Source organism: Sebastes umbrosus, chromosome 11 (assembly GCF_015220745.1).
Source record: "Sebastes umbrosus isolate fSebUmb1 chromosome 11, fSebUmb1.pri, whole genome shotgun sequence".
In the NCBI taxonomy this organism is placed as follows: Eukaryota; Metazoa; Chordata; class Actinopteri; order Perciformes; family Sebastidae; genus Sebastes; species Sebastes umbrosus.
The window spans coordinates 20,671,488-20,686,767 of record NC_051279.1 but is presented as its reverse complement, the minus strand read 5'-3'; the positions used below and the strand labels follow the sequence as shown (position 1 = coordinate 20,686,767).

General features: G+C 37.8%; 2 protein-coding genes across 3 annotated transcripts; both read left to right on the top strand.

Moving 5' to 3' along the window:
- Positions 1-4,400: 4,400 nt before the first annotated feature.
- On the top strand, positions 4,401-9,185 carry LOC119497554. 2 transcript variants are annotated; one of them, XM_037785771.1, is made up of 11 exons: positions 4,401-4,743; positions 4,838-4,964; positions 5,431-5,647; positions 5,888-6,161; positions 6,295-6,472; positions 6,581-6,657; positions 7,258-7,438; positions 7,744-7,992; positions 8,169-8,340; positions 8,432-8,511; positions 8,710-9,185. In XM_037785771.1, the coding sequence occupies exons 1-11, from the start codon at positions 4,462-4,464 to the stop codon at positions 8,838-8,840; spliced, it is 1,968 nt and encodes a 655-aa protein (XP_037641699.1). In that variant the 5' UTR covers positions 4,401-4,461; the 3' UTR covers positions 8,841-9,185. The 2 variants fall into 2 exon arrangements, with proteins under 2 accessions (XP_037641699.1, XP_037641698.1); XM_037785770.1 differs by having other exon boundaries at positions 4,404-4,743; positions 5,885-6,161.
- A 1,209-nt stretch (positions 9,186-10,394) lies between these two features.
- Positions 10,395-14,474, top strand: stmn1b (stathmin 1b). Its single transcript, XM_037785838.1, has 5 exons — positions 10,395-10,512; positions 12,417-12,462; positions 13,467-13,639; positions 13,768-13,959; positions 14,059-14,474. The coding sequence occupies exons 2-5, from the start codon at positions 12,447-12,449 to the stop codon at positions 14,113-14,115; spliced, it is 438 nt and encodes a 145-aa protein (XP_037641766.1). The 5' UTR covers positions 10,395-10,512; positions 12,417-12,446; the 3' UTR covers positions 14,116-14,474.
- The last annotated feature ends 806 nt before the right edge of the window (positions 14,475-15,280 follow it).

Genomic DNA, 15,280 nt, shown 5'->3' with positions numbered 1-15,280 from the left:
CAGTAAGATGGCATTTACACCTCTAACCTTTATATTCCTGCAGGAGAAGGAATAGTTCATAGCCATCCACAGATGGCAAGAAAGTAAATACAGGGAACATTTTGGGAGACAGGGATTTACTGTTGTCTGTCCCAACATGTTACCTTGTACCACACCAACAACAGCAGCCAAATCTAACCTGTTAGAACATTAGAGAGCTGTTTGTGACTTCTTCTCACCACTAGGTGGTATATTGATTCTACAGAAGCATCTGGGTGCTGGATATAAAGCAGACTTTAATTTAAAGTGAGATCCTCTGCAATGTCAACCGTCTGTGCCGTTCTTAACTGCGTATTGGTTTAGGATGAATGAAGACAGGCGGTCTGTTTGAGATTAATATTTGAAGAATGTCTGTCAATGAATATATCCAATGCATTTTATTGAAATATAAGCTTAACGCCTGTACTGGGGAAGGTGTCAGGTCCATATAAGCTGTTGACATATGGGGTCAGAGATAGCCAATAAAGCATGAAGGAAAAGAGACATGAGCATCGGTCGATGATGGCTGTACCTCTTGATATTGAGAAGAACTCTGGGATTAAGTTTTAATATAACTGGAGTATATTGCTGATTACAGTCAAACTCCAAGATTCCCTGAGGATAACAAGAAAATTAGTTTCTAGAAAAATAAGGGAAGATTTAAGGACTAGTGGTAATACTCATTTGTGGGGTATAAAGTTTAAGTTTACATAAATAGAGCTCCTTAGATCTGGCTGCAAACAGCTTTAAAAAAAAAACGTTCCTGCGTTGTAAATGAGCATGCAGATACTGATGAGTTTATATGCTCCGTGGACAACAGTACCATGCAAAAAGTTTCAAATAAAAAGCATAATTTGTCCACTGACAAGGAACACAGAAACCTCAATATAATGATATAAGGGGTCCTTATGAATGTATACTTCAATATACTGAATAAAGACTTTTTTTTATACATGTCAATGTAGAGATGAGTCAACCTCTATGCAGAGGTTTCTCCTATTTACATACAGCTATTAGCTGCCTTCAGGGATCTAATTTCCCCTCAGGAATCAAATTCTTCTTGTTGTCTTGCATGCATATGCACTGTGGGGTATACTTTTTAAACCAAAAGTGCAACCAACCTGTGTCATCCGTTGGGCGTTTAAGCCACTCACCCTTGTGAGTCTCCTATAATCACCTCTTTGTTCTGACACTCACTCGGCTGGCAGCAGTTGGCAGCTACTGTCTGCCTCTCTGTTTTATTGTCTGTGAGACGCAGCTGCCAGGATTAAAACTTCACTCTCATCCATCACTCTTCCTCTCTTTCATCACCCTCTCCAAGGACATTCTCGTAGTTTTCCTTTTAAGCCAGAGCTGCAACAAAAGAAGAACGTTAGAAGGAAAAATGATTCTTATTTTAGCTTTTTGAAGACTTTTTTGTTGGATAATGGAAAGGTGAAATGCAAATGCATTCAACTATTCAACTACAGTAGATTCAAATGATTCATTTACTGTATTATTTCCTTAAACCCATATGGCACAATATTACAGACACAAAAGAAATATTTTTTTGACATGATCAGAATCAGCATCATCTTTATGGACCAAGTATGTGAACACTAACAAGGAAATTGACTCTGTTTTTTGTTGCTCTCAGTGTACAAACAGAAATATACATGCAGCTGAAACAAGGAGAACAAAGCGGACCTATAACATTTGACTATGCACAGATATGAATAAAAAGTATATATACAGCGGGTAAAATAAGTATTGAACACGTCACCATTTTTCTCAGTAAATATATTTCCAAAGGTGCTATTGACATGAAATTTTCACCAGATACTGTTAACAACCCAAGTAATCTATACATACAAAGAAACCAAAACAAATTAATTCAGAAATTAAGTTATGTGTAATAATGTGAAATGACACAGGGAAAAAGTATTGAACACATGAAGAAAAGGAGGTGCAAAAAGGTATGAAAGCCAAGACAACAGTTGAAATCTATCAGTAATTAGAAAGCAATCCGGCCCTTTGTCAGTGCAAATTAATATCAGATGGTTCAGTCCCAACTGATGGCCTATAAAAAGGTGTCTCATTACCAAGGTGTCACACAAGAAACATCTCATGATGGGTAAAAGCAAAGAGCTCTCTCAAGACCTTCGCAACCTTATTGTTGCAAAACATACTGATGACATTGGTTACAGACGCATTTCTAAACTTCTGAATGTTCCAGTAAGCACTGTTGGGGCCATAATCTGGAAGTGGAAAGAACATCATTTCACCATAAACTGGCAACAACCAGGTGCTCCTCGCAAGATTTCTGACAGAGGAGTGAAAATAATTATCAGAAGAGTTGTCCAAGAGCCAAGGACCACTTGTGGAGAGCTTCAGAAAGACCTGGAATTAGCAGGTACAATTGTTTCAAAGAAATCAATAAGTAATGCACTCAACCGCCATGGCCTGTATGCACGCTCACCACGCAAGACTCCATTGCTGAAGAAAAAGCATGTTGAAGCTTGTTTAAAGTTTGCTGCACAACATTTGGACAAGCCTGTGAAATACTGGGAGAATATAGTCTGGTCAGATGAGAGCAAAATTGAACTCTTTGGATGCCATAATACACACCATGTTTGGAGGACAAATGGCACTGCACATCACCCTAAAAACACCATACCAACAGTGAAGTTTGGTGGTGGGAACATCATGGTGTGGGGCTGCTTTTCAGCATCTGGTACTGGCAAACTTCACATAATTGAAGGAAGGATGAATGGAAAAATGTACCGAGACATTCTTGATAAAAATCTGCTGCCATCTACCAGGATGATGAAGATGAAACGAGGGTGGACATTTCAGCAAGACAATGATCCCAAACACACAGCCAAGGAAACTCTCAATTGGTTTCAGAGAAAGAAAATAAAGCTGCTAGAATGGCCCAGCCAATCACCTGACTTGAATCCAATTGAAAATCTATGGAAAGAACTGAAGATCAGAGTTCATAGAAGAGGCCGACGGAACCTTCAAGATTTGAAGACTGTTTCTGTGGAAGAATGGGCCAAAATCACCCCTGAGCAATGCATACGACTAGTTTCTCCATACAGGAGGCGTCTTGAAGCTGTCACTACCAACAAAGGCTTTTGTACAAAGTATTAAATAAATATCAGTAAGCGTGTTCAATACTTTTTCCCTGTGTCATTTCACATTATTACACATAAATTAATTTCTGAACTTATTTATTTTTTTTTTTTTGTATGTATGTATAGATAACTTGGGTTGTTACCAACATTTGATGAAAATGTCATGTCAATAGCATCTTTGGAAATATATTAACTGAGAAAAATGGTGACGTGTTCAATACTTATTTTACCCGCTGTATATATATATATATATATAGAGAGAGAGAGAGAGAAACCAACAACAACAGGACAACAGTGCATGCCTGAATGGAATTTTTATTTTTATTTTTAGTAGTAAATCTAGTGAGTAGTTAGAATCCTGATCCACACTCTCTACCAATATTGGTGGCGGTAAAGCACCAATGGTAAAGTTGTTTGCCAAACGCCATAAAACTCCAACAAAGAAGAAGAAGAACAAGAAGAAAAACTGGATATAGAATAGGCAAGCACCCAACTGGGAAATGCACATATTGTAATCAACCAGAAACTGTCGAACATGTACTGATACACTGCAGGAATTACAGTATCCAGAGGAATCACCTTTTACAGTCACTAAAGAAGGCAAAACATCAGGACTTTTCATTGTCAGGTCTATTATTCAGTTTTTAAGAGAAACTGATTTAGTTAAACAAATCTAGAGTTTTCATCATTATTATTATTATTATTATTATTTATTATTATTATTATTATTTATTATTTTATTTTATTTTATTTTATTTTATTTTATTTTATTGTCAGGTCTATTGGGGAACACGGCAGATAACATATATACTGGGAAATTATTCAGTTTTTAAGAGAAACTGATTTAGTTAAACAAATCTAGAGTTTTCATCATTATTATTATTATTATTTATTATTATTATTATTATTATTTATTATTTTATTTTATTTTATTTTATTTTATTTTATTTTATTTTATTTTATTTTATTGTCAGGTCTATTGGGGAACACAGCAGATAACATATATACTGGGAAATTATTCAGTTTTTAAGAGAAACTGATTTAGTTAAACAAATCTAGAGTTTTCCTCATTATTATTATAATTATAATTATTATTATTATTATTTTTAATTTATTTATGTATTTTTTTTTAAAAAAAAAAAAATTTTTATTATTATTATTTATTTATTTATTTATTTATTTTTTCCTGCCAATCTACTGCTCCACACTCCAGTCCAGTAGGTGACGGTAATGCACGAATAAACTGGTTTGCCAACCATCAATAAACACCAAAGAACAAAAAGAAGAAGAGGAGGAGGAGGAGGAAAAATAAGAAAGAAGAAGAAGGATGTTGAAGGTACACAAACAAACTTGTGCGGTTGTTGGCTGCAAGAACCAACACAGAAGTCTCCATCTCCCACCGCAGGATACGAAGTTCAAGTGGATCCACTTCATCTATGATGGAAATGTGCCTCTAAACGTGACATCCAGACCGTATGTGTGCGCAAACCATTTCACCTGGAACTGCTATACAAACGCGGGCCAGTATAAAACCGGATTTGCTAATACTTTGAGGCTCAAGGAAGGAGCAGTACCGACCATCAGAGACCCGACTACAAACCCTGAAGCTGTAAGCTTTACCATATAATGAATGTACAGTAGCTGCTGGCAGAACTACACATCTGAGATGAAGTTGTAACCTGTTAACTGTTTCCTCCTTACAGCAGGCCAGCACATCACTACATATCAATACAAAGAAGGATGCTGCCTGCCAGACCGACACAACACCGACACGTCATGTTAGAACACAACTGTCTTCCAGGACTCTGGGGCCTTACTACAGGAGTACAGGTGTGTAGCCTAGTATAAACAAGGTATAGTTCTGTTTGTACACTGAGAGCAACAACAAACAGAGTCAATTTCCTTGTTAGTGTTCACATACTTGGTCCATAAAGATGATGCTGATTCTGATCATGTCAAAAAAAATATTTTCTTTTTATTATTATTTTCTTTTGTGTCCTTAATATTGTGCCATATGGGTTTAAGGAAATAATACAGTAAATGAATCATTAAAATCTACTGTAGTTGAATATGATCATTACAAGTTGGACATCATTGTGAAGGTAAATAAACAGGCTTTCCAACCATGTAAAATACAATGGCAATTAGCATTGTATCAACAGAGAAATAATCTTTTTTTTCCGAGTTTATTAGGAAAACTGGCAAATTTTAATAACAAGCTGTTGCAGCCTTTAGTAGCTGTGTTGATAGTGTAAGATTTCTATGTGTCTTATGTCAGGTTAAAATTCTGTTCCAGGTGTCCAGGCTACTGTGCCCTGCAAAGACTCTGGTGTTGGCCCATCGAAGAGACCTCGTCTGGAGATGGAGATGGAGGAGGAGGAGGAGGAGGAGATGGAGGAGGAAGATGAGGAGTTGTTTGAGGGCAGCTCTTCAAAGGTGGATTCAGAAAAGCAGGATCCTACCTATGATCCTGCGGAGTCAGACACAGATTTAACAGAGTCGACAGACATGCCGTGAGTTACTCAATTATCCCACGTAGAATTTATTACAGGACTGTTGTTTGACTGCATTACTTTTAGCTAGGAATAGATAGATAGATAGATGGATAGATAGATAGATAGATAGATAGATAGATAGATAGATAGATAGATAGATAGATAGATGGATAGATAGATAGATAGATAGATAGATAGATAGATCAAGTCATATCATGACTCATAACATGTAGCTCTTTTTTGTTTCTCTGACAGTAGTGAAGCACCCAGTCCCGACCATAAGATCAAGAAGTTTATAGTGTATGAGAGCTGCATTATGGAGCTGTTCGAGGTGTGTCCTGTGTGCGTGCGGGCGTGTGATGTTCAGACCCGAAGGATCGGTACATTCATATCAGTGGAACAGCTGTGCCCCTATTGTCAGTACTCCCGACAATGGAATAGCCAACCCATTCTGGGAAGCACTCCAGCCGGGAACCTCCAGCTTTCCGCAGCAGTGTATCTCAGTGGAGCATCTTTCTTCAAAGTTGAGAAGGTAAATGAAGAACACTCTTTGACTCGTTGAATATGGCGTGTAATGTTGTTGAATTTGTAGCACCTTATTCAGATCAAATTATAGGAAATGCTACTACATATACCTTTCTGTTGTCAATTTTGTCAACCATTAGATCTTCAAAGCAATGGAGCTGCAGATGTTCCAGTATGACACCTTTCGTCGCCATACGAGAATGTTCATCGAGCCAGCTGTTGTGAACAAGTGGAAAACATCCCAAGATGTGACGGTACAGCGGCTCAGTGAAGAGGACAAAGTGGTAGTTGGAGGTGACATGAAGGCTGTCTCTCCAGGTACTTCTACTTTGAGGTTGTCATAAAAACATATGTCACACACTACAATCAATATATGTATAATACCATCCACTGACTCACGCAAAGATCATAACAATGTTTTCACAGGGCGCTCTGCAAAGTTTGGTTGCTACACCATGATGGACCTCAAGACCAACATGGTTGTTGATATCCAGTTGGTTCACGTGAGTGAGTTGAAATTAAATGTTAACAAGTTTTTACATTTAGTTTTTTTTACAATGTTTGTCCATGTAACACTTTAATAATTATAATAATTGACGTCCAAATCTGTATTTGAATGCATTGCGTTTTTTAAATATATATATCTATATATCTATATCTATATAGATATATATACAGTATAGGAGAAATAGTAATCCCACATTATTCATTATACATCAGCATTGATTACAACATAACCAGGCCAACAAAGCCAGGTCCTTTATTTTATATGCTGGCATAGGCTACAGTCTATTTATTTATTCATTTATTTATAGGCCTACATATTAGAGAATTAGTTTTATTGGTCACTGATGTGATAATTGCACATTTTGCCGCCGTTTTCACTTCAATAAAAAGGAAAATCCTTGAAGTCTGATTTTTGTCCTCATCTCTCATTAAACAATAATAGCAAAGCAAAGTACAATATGTGTTATGTTGTCGTTGTCTCCCCTCCCACTGCCATTTTAACACAAAAGCTTACCATTTTATACTCAGCCTACAGTTAGCCACACAGCCCTAATATATATATTTATAATTTTTTTGTTTTTTGTTTGTTTGGACAGAGCAATGAGGTCGGTGCAGGTTACCACAGGGAAAAAGAAGGTATGAAGAGGAGCCTGACATTGTTGGAGGAACGTGGTGTGACTCTGGATAGCATCGTCATTAAGCGTCATCCAAAAATACAGAAATTCCTGAGGGAAAGCAACATCACCCATTACTGTGACATCTCGCACATGGAGAAAGGTATATTTCCTTATGTTTATGTGCATGTTTAAAGAGGGGAAACGCACAAAAGCATGTGTTGACTGTATGGGTAATCAATGTTGACCTTCAGAAAACACATTGTAGCAATGGCCGGTCCACACACACGGCAGCTGTTAAATCAAATGCATTAGACACATAGCAATAGTCTGTATGATTGTACATGTAGTCTGAGTAACGTGAGAAACACGTTGTTTCCTTACAGTTATAGCGTAATGCAGTGAGACATTGTGTGTTTACAGTTGATTAACACATTTTAATTTTGATATGCTGCACTGCATTTGTAGGAATTTCGAAGCAACTGGAGGAGATCGCCAAGATGAAGGACTGTGAAAAACTACAGAAGTGGTTACCGTCTATCAAAAAACACATTTACTGGACTGCAGCATCATCTACCACCGGACCAGAGAGAGTGGCGAAGTGGACCTCCCACCTGAACCATGTGCTGGATATTCACACACATGAGGACCCCATCTACCCCCAGTGCCTGCATCCACTGCGCAAAACCACGGACCCAAATAAATGGCTGGCAGCAGGTGTGTTGGTCATATACAGACCAAAACTTAATCACACGACTCCTCTTATTTTAATTATCAATAACAAACATTCTATATTTTATGAAAGATTAGTGTACTCATTCATTTAATTAGGTTTTTCTTAAAATAATACTGTATTATGAGGTAAAATAAACATTTGTTTCCTCCTTTTTAAGGAACTCTTGCTTTCTACAAGCTGGAAAAGGTGATGACGAACAAGAAGATCTTAAAAGACGTCGCAAATCTGAGCCCCCACCCACAGACATCATCTTTGGAGGCTTTCCACCGCGCCATTCCTCGTTTTGCTCCTAAAAGCGTTAGGTTTCCATTTGTTGGATTGCTGTGCAGGTAAATTAAGCTTTAGTTATTTAGAACTTATAAAAATGTGTACAGTCTGCTATTATCTACATTTCTGATTTTCTCTTTACTCTACTTCAAGACTCTACCTGGCTGCCCTATACTACAATGAAAATGCTGACAAGGAAGCAGAAGGCACAGAGAAACCAGCGAAGACGTTCCGTAAGTGTTACATTCCTTTATTTTCCAAACAAAAACCTATGTAAAGTACATGTTGTATTTAGTATTGCACTTCAGATTTGTAACACCTTCAGTAAACAATATATACAGTACAAATTTAAACCTGGGAAAAATACAAACCCACATGTAAAAATGATAAAAAGGTAGACCAAATCTTTCTTTTTGTCAAATATTGCACAGGATATGTGGATGACTTGATGGACCTCATCTTTGACAAAGTCTTTGTGGACCCGACACCATACTTGAATGAGGTTTTGAAGATCCCCATCCCAGAGGACAATGAGGAGGACATCGGTGTCCCGGTTCAGTGAACGGCGATCTGAACCCTTCATAGCTGCCTTGGGTGTCAGGAAACTCCCTGACCAGCTCACAAAGCTTCGATAGTCCAGACACCGATACCAGATAAGGGCCGTAATAATTAGACAAGATATTTAGTCATGTAAACACCTATCTATGGTGTGTCTCCAACTCTTTTGTTAATATGTGTTCAGTGGATCATTGGGAATTACTTTTTCTATTTATTTTTACATTATTCTCAATGATCGATGCATGAGTTGTCATGTTATCATCATATGTTGTGACAAAACACTACAACTCTGCGTAGAGCAACTACTGATGAATGTGATGACAATAAATGCTTTACAGTATCTGTAAAATGTTTAATGAGTAATGTTTCATGAGCACTGTATTTGGTGACAAAAAACATTCGCAATGTACTCAATTATGTTCTGAATTTGGGGCATTCAACTATAATTTGGGGTGTGTTAATGGGGTATCGTGACCATTTTAATGTCTCGCTCACTCAAATAATGTAGGCAAGACTGCATCAAATCTTACATATTTATTTTCATGGACAGCACATTTAATCATACAGTTTTAACTACTGTTTGATTACACTGTATAGCCTAACCCAGTTTTACTTAAAGCAGCAGTGAGTAGACTTCAAACATCTTGTAGTGTACTGTTTAGCTGTAAAATGAGAAAGTTTGCTCCGGCTGTTGGGCGATGCTTGGTATTTCCTCAACTGATCTCATCATGGCTGCTTGGTCACAAACTTTCTTATTTTACAGCTAAACAGTACACTACAAGATGTTTCTGAAAACATTTAATGTGAGAAAGAGGCATTACAGAACAGAATAATAATTAATATTTGATCAGCACTGCGTAGTTTGACAGTTTGATCTGAGTTTGCGAGTGATTGACAGCTGCTCCAGCTCGGTTCTGATTGGTTGTTTACCTCCGGTCTGTGAAATCTTGCTGATGACATTAGGAGCACCAGAGGACACAGAGGCACATGATATTTTTTTTTCCGATTACCTGTCTCATGCACTACTGTCAGGATATAGTGACTGTTTAATAAGAATAACTTTTTAAAATTGCTCCATTTCTACCCACTGCAGCTTTAAGAAGTGCATGCCACTTTCTTATACTGACAATTCAATTTTTAATACAAAAAAAATCTAATATAAAATAATGGGCTTTAATAAGCTCAGAAAAATCGTCAAAGGAAAACAATTGGTTGGATTTGCATTAATCATAATGCAGCTCTGTTCATACATCCAGGCACATAGTGAAACATAACCCCACTTTGCTGTACAATAAACTAATAACTTTCCAGCCAGGTTTCCTTCAATGTGACACATACTGATTGGCATATCTAGAATCACACATTTGGTTAATGTGGATGATTTAATCAGAGACGGTTGCATAACAGTTGGTCTTGTCAGGCTTGTTTTTGCTCTCACAGCCACGAGGTTGTGTTTCCAGCTCTGTGTCTGTTATTGTGTGTTCCTTCCTGGCGCGTGAGGTTGAACACCTGCTGTGATTGGTGGATTCTGGACCAATCACAGCGCTCCGCACTGGTAACGGTTGGGGTTGGTTAGGAGGGTTTTTTTGCGCGAAGGTGCAGATGTTGGCGGTCTGAACACAGAAGAAGAAGAAGAAGAAGAAGGTCTGCTGCTTTTCAAGCTGAGGCACTTGACGGTGAGAACAAAGCTTTTATGCTAATGTTTAGCCAGGCTTTCACACCTTTCACACAAAGCCTTGTAGAGTTAAAGGTACATTTGGACTCTTGAAGTCTGTTCAGCACCACATAAGTCAGTTTATAGTATTTATTAGAGGACTTTGTTGGCCTCGGTGCAGAAACAGTAATGTTACTTCAAAATTCAAAAAAGCTCATTCAAACGCTGTATTTTAGGCACAACATCTTTCCATAACGTTTCACTATAAACCAATTAATTTAACTTTGTTTGTTTTGAGTCGATATTATGTAATAATGCAAGTTTAGTAAACTAACCTTAGTGGTCAGGAACTTCATTTTTTTCTTGTTCTTCACCATCATTATCATGTTTAATTACTTTTTCAAAGTGAGTGTTTGTGCCTTATTCCAAGTGTTTAATGAAGTCTCGTGCAGCATTTCTATCAACCCCGCCCCCGCCATTTTTGCAACAACACATGCTGCAGAAATGCATGTGTGCACTCTGGGGCACCCATGCATTTCTGTGTGTGTGCACTCTGGGGCACCCATGCATGGGTGCCCCAGAGTGCACACATACATTTGTGTGTGTTTGCACAAATGCATGGGTGCACTCTGGAGCAGTGGGGCACCCACAAACATCACCTTTTTTATCCCACTCCTCGTGATTAACTCGAAGCAGGGTCTTCTTGCCTTCATGCTGGAGACCCTTCCACTGTGTGTGACTATGAACATGTTGTACTTTTAGTTGAGGCATCAGTGAGGTGGAGAACTCGTTTGCCTGACAAGTCATGTCATGTATAGCTGCTGGCAATCGATTATGTAACGATATAACTGTATATTGTGCAACTATACAGTACCCACTGCTGTGTATATTTTAGGAGATTACTAATTGCATCCATGTGTCCTCAAATTAAACAAAATACATGGAGTAATGAGGTTATCCACTAACCCAGGGGTCAGCAACCTTTACTATCAAAAGAGCCGTTTTAGGCAAAAAAAAAAAGAAATCTGTCTGTCAAAAAACATTTGAGCATTGTGATGAAGGTAACACAGTTTATAGTCTAAGTATATAGTATATATAAGTATAAGTCTAATGCAGTGAGGGCCAAAGTGTAAATGTACTACGGAGTATTAGGGCCACATTGAGGGAAAAAACAGCTGAGATTTACAGAATAAAGTCAGAATATTACGAGAAAAAAGTTGTAATATTACGAGAATAAAGTCATAACTTTACAAGAAAAAAAGTCGTAATATTACGAGAATAAAGTCATAACTTTACAAGAAAAAAAGTCGTAATATTACGAGAATAAAGTCATAACTCTACGAGAAAAAAGAAAATAACATAAAATTACTACTTTATAATATTATGACTTTATTCTCATAATATTACGACTTTTTTTCCTCGTAAATCTATGACTTTATTCTCAGATTTATTTATTTTTCCTCAATGTGGCCCTAATACTCCGTCGTACCATATACCTACAACAATGATAAATAAAAATGAAAATGTAAACAAAAAACAGTTATTCATTTCCATTTTTAAAGATCCACAGGGAGCCACTGGAGAGGGGCTAAAGAGCCGCATGTGGCTCCGGAGTCGCAGGTTGCAGACCCCTGTACTAGCCTTACTATGCCTGAAACAATGTGTGTTTTGATTCTATAAGCCAAAGCAGCAGGGGAACTAGAAAACCTAACTGTTTTTTTAAAAGGCATGTTCGCATGCTTGACCGATTATCTAAAACATGAGCTGTCAGCTCCAGCACTGCTGAGAGGACATGAGCATGCTGCAAAAGTAGCATTCTTTCATATGTGGACTGTTGACTAAAGTGAAATAATTTAAGCTTATCCAATTTGTAAAATTAGACATGTATTGCTTGATAGTAATCTCTTTTTCCATGTTTTCTTTTAGTGGTATCAAAGAGGCAACATATCTGCTGAAATGGAAAGCTGTGGAGGTAGGTTTAAACTTCGCAAACAGTCATGTAGATGAGTAGTCTTGGTGTGCAATTTTACATTTAAAAAAAAAAAAAAAAAAAAGTTAAATTAAAAACTTTATACATCATTAACGCCAAATTCACACCAGCGAAGTGCGGCCTGCAGCGAGCTGCCATGCAATGTCTATGAAAAGCTGCAACAACCGCTCCTGAGCTCAGTGAGCTGCGGCGGTTGATTCTGCGGCGCAGTGTGGCATAGCTGGGAAAAGTTGAACTTTCAGTGGCAAAGTGTGGCCAGAGAGGACCCACAGCCAATCAGTAAACAGATTCTGTGACTCCTGTGACATGTTGACCTATGTTACAAAGAATTTCTTCCCGCCTGAAAAACATGAACATGCCTCCCGGCGGCAGAAACAATTAGCCGCACTTCACTGCTGCCTGGTGTGAATTTGGCATAAATGTCTTTTAAAATTCCAATGAACAAAAAAGAAAAGAAACAACAGCATAAAACAGCTAACCAGGAGTGCTTCTCACCAGAAAAGTATTGCAAAGCAAAGTTGTTATGTCATTAAGACCTCTGAAACCACCTGCAAGACTCAAACACGTTATTCAGTTCAATACAAGTAACTGGAGTCCTTTGATGTGGTTGGTAAAACAAGTTGCACAAGTAATCTGTAAAGCAGCACTCCTACATTGACTTAAAAACAGTCTTTGTTTTGTCACATCTTGTTTTCATTTCCCCTTCATTGGAAATGCAAAATGCTGCCACACAGCAGGGATAATTGTTCTCCTCTGACCTCTCTGGCAAAGCAGTGACCCCTTAAAAAAAGCAGTAGGAGGCCGGCTTGACCTCCTTTAATTATCCTCAGCCAGACAATGAATCTCAATGGAAGCATTATCTAGTGAAGTGCTGATATAGTTGATCAACAGTTTTGATAATCAGTTAATTATTTGTCCTTCATCAAGTAAAAATGGTTGATTAATTAAAATGTTGCTATGTTGTGACCTTGATCACACATCTGCAGACATCCTAGTGAAGGAGCTGAACAAGCGTGCTTCCGGTCAGGCTTTTGAGGTCATCCTGAGCCCCACAACCCCTGACGCCAAGACAGAATTTCCATTGTCCCCTCTCAAGAAAAAGGCACCATCGCTGGATGAGATCAAGAGGAAACTGGATGCTGCAGAGGAGAGACGCAAGGTATTGTCCGAAATAACGAATTGCTAACAGCAAACACTTTGAATACCACTAACTGAGCTGTAAAGCCTTGCACATAGATTTAGGATTCAGGTTCTTACTGCAGCACTTCTCTTTTGTCATTTTGTCAGAGCCACGAGGCTGACGTGCTCAAACACTTGGCTGAGAAACGAGAGCACGAGAAGGAGGTCATCCAGAAGGCCTTAGAAGAAGACAGCAAGTTTAGCAAGGTGACACAGGAGAAGCTCAATCAGAAGATGGAGGCGAACAAAGAGAACCGCACTGCGTTGCTGGCGGCTCGCACTGAGAAATTCAAGGAGATGGTAAAGCAGCTCCTGATGGCACATTAACCTATGTCCTGTTTAATGTTGAAATAATGAAAACTACAATATTGTGATGCTTCTGCTTTTAAACACCAACAGGGCAAGAAGATTGAAGTGAAGAAGAACAAGGACGCGATGACAGAAATGGAAAATTAATTTGTTCATGATCTGGAAAACAGTTTTTACACCTCCTAAGATAAGCTTTATTTTTTAAAACTGACACTTCTGCGATGTTGTTTGTTGTGTTGGTTTTGATTATGCTGTTAAATAGTTGTACACGGTGCTAGATGTGTGGATATAGTCAGATTATTCTTCGCTTGTAGTTTTCTTATTGGCAGCTGATTAGACTTGTTTTTGTGGTACAAAATATATTTTTTCATTAAGAGGCATTCCACTGTAACAAATTGGTCATAATACTTCATAGTGTTAAAATGCATCATATAATATTGTTCTGTTTTGTTGTTTGAATATACTGTACGATCCCAAGGTTTAAACATTAAAGTCTATAACCACAATTCCCTCTATTTTTCTGTCGTGATGTGGGGGGGGAGTTGAACACATTTGTGCCTCATGAATGTTGAAGATGAATGATTATATTTCTGTGTCATGTGATGTAGATTGACATAACTGGGGGGATACAGAGTAGTCATGTGGCAAATAATGTATTACACTTAATACTTTGACACTGCTGACACCTAGTGGCAGCCAGGTAATCTTAGTGATAGTTTTGTTTGTTTATTTGTTATCTTTTGTACAATTTGGGATTTTTAAAAGTGAGATGTGCTTGAATAGTAGCTTGTTTGTGAGTAAATTCCTGGTCTGTGTTTGTACAGATATAGCCACACACAAAGAATTATTTTTAAAAGATAGAAGTTTTTGCAGAGGCAACTTTTGAATGAAAAGTACTGCCTGATTTAAATAGCTGTTGTCATGTTTGGCACAGACAGTTCAGCTAAGACTGCATTTGGACCAAGAGTTTTGGGAAACATAGTGCATCGTTAAAAAAAAAGCTACTGGCAGTATCCTAATCAATGCAGCCCAAGCTGACAAAACATGTCATGATGTTTCTTGCTCTCTAAATCAATCACAAACCTTACAATTATTTGAATAAACCAGGGAAAAGATCACTTTTTAGTTTACCTTGCCGTAACCCACATATGAATGCAGTATATAATATATAATATGCAATATGGCCTACTGCAATTTTCAAAGCGCAGTATTTGTTAAAATCGTTATATCTGTTAAAGGCAAAATGTGTGTCAAAATACCTTTTTAAATTAAATATTGTGGTGCTGCAGAGATGTTCTGGCCTACACATATA

Bases quoted from the DNA above. Each gene is read 5' to 3' on its own strand.
- LOC119497554 (XM_037785770.1), top strand. From the start codon at position 4,462: ATGTTGAAGGTACACAAACAAACTTGTGCGGTTGTTGGCTGCAAGAAC. The intron at 4,744-4,837 runs GTAAGCTTTACC...TCCTCCTTACAG, and splicing joins CGACTACAAACCCTGAAGCT to CAGGCCAGCACATCACTACA. The intron at 6,162-6,294 runs GTAAATGAAGAA...GTCAACCATTAG, and splicing joins CTTTCTTCAAAGTTGAGAAG to ATCTTCAAAGCAATGGAGCT.
- stmn1b (XM_037785838.1), top strand. The intron at 13,640-13,767 runs GTATTGTCCGAA...TCATTTTGTCAG, and splicing joins CTGCAGAGGAGAGACGCAAG to AGCCACGAGGCTGACGTGCT. The intron at 13,960-14,058 runs GTAAAGCAGCTC...AAACACCAACAG, and splicing joins CTGAGAAATTCAAGGAGATG to GGCAAGAAGATTGAAGTGAA.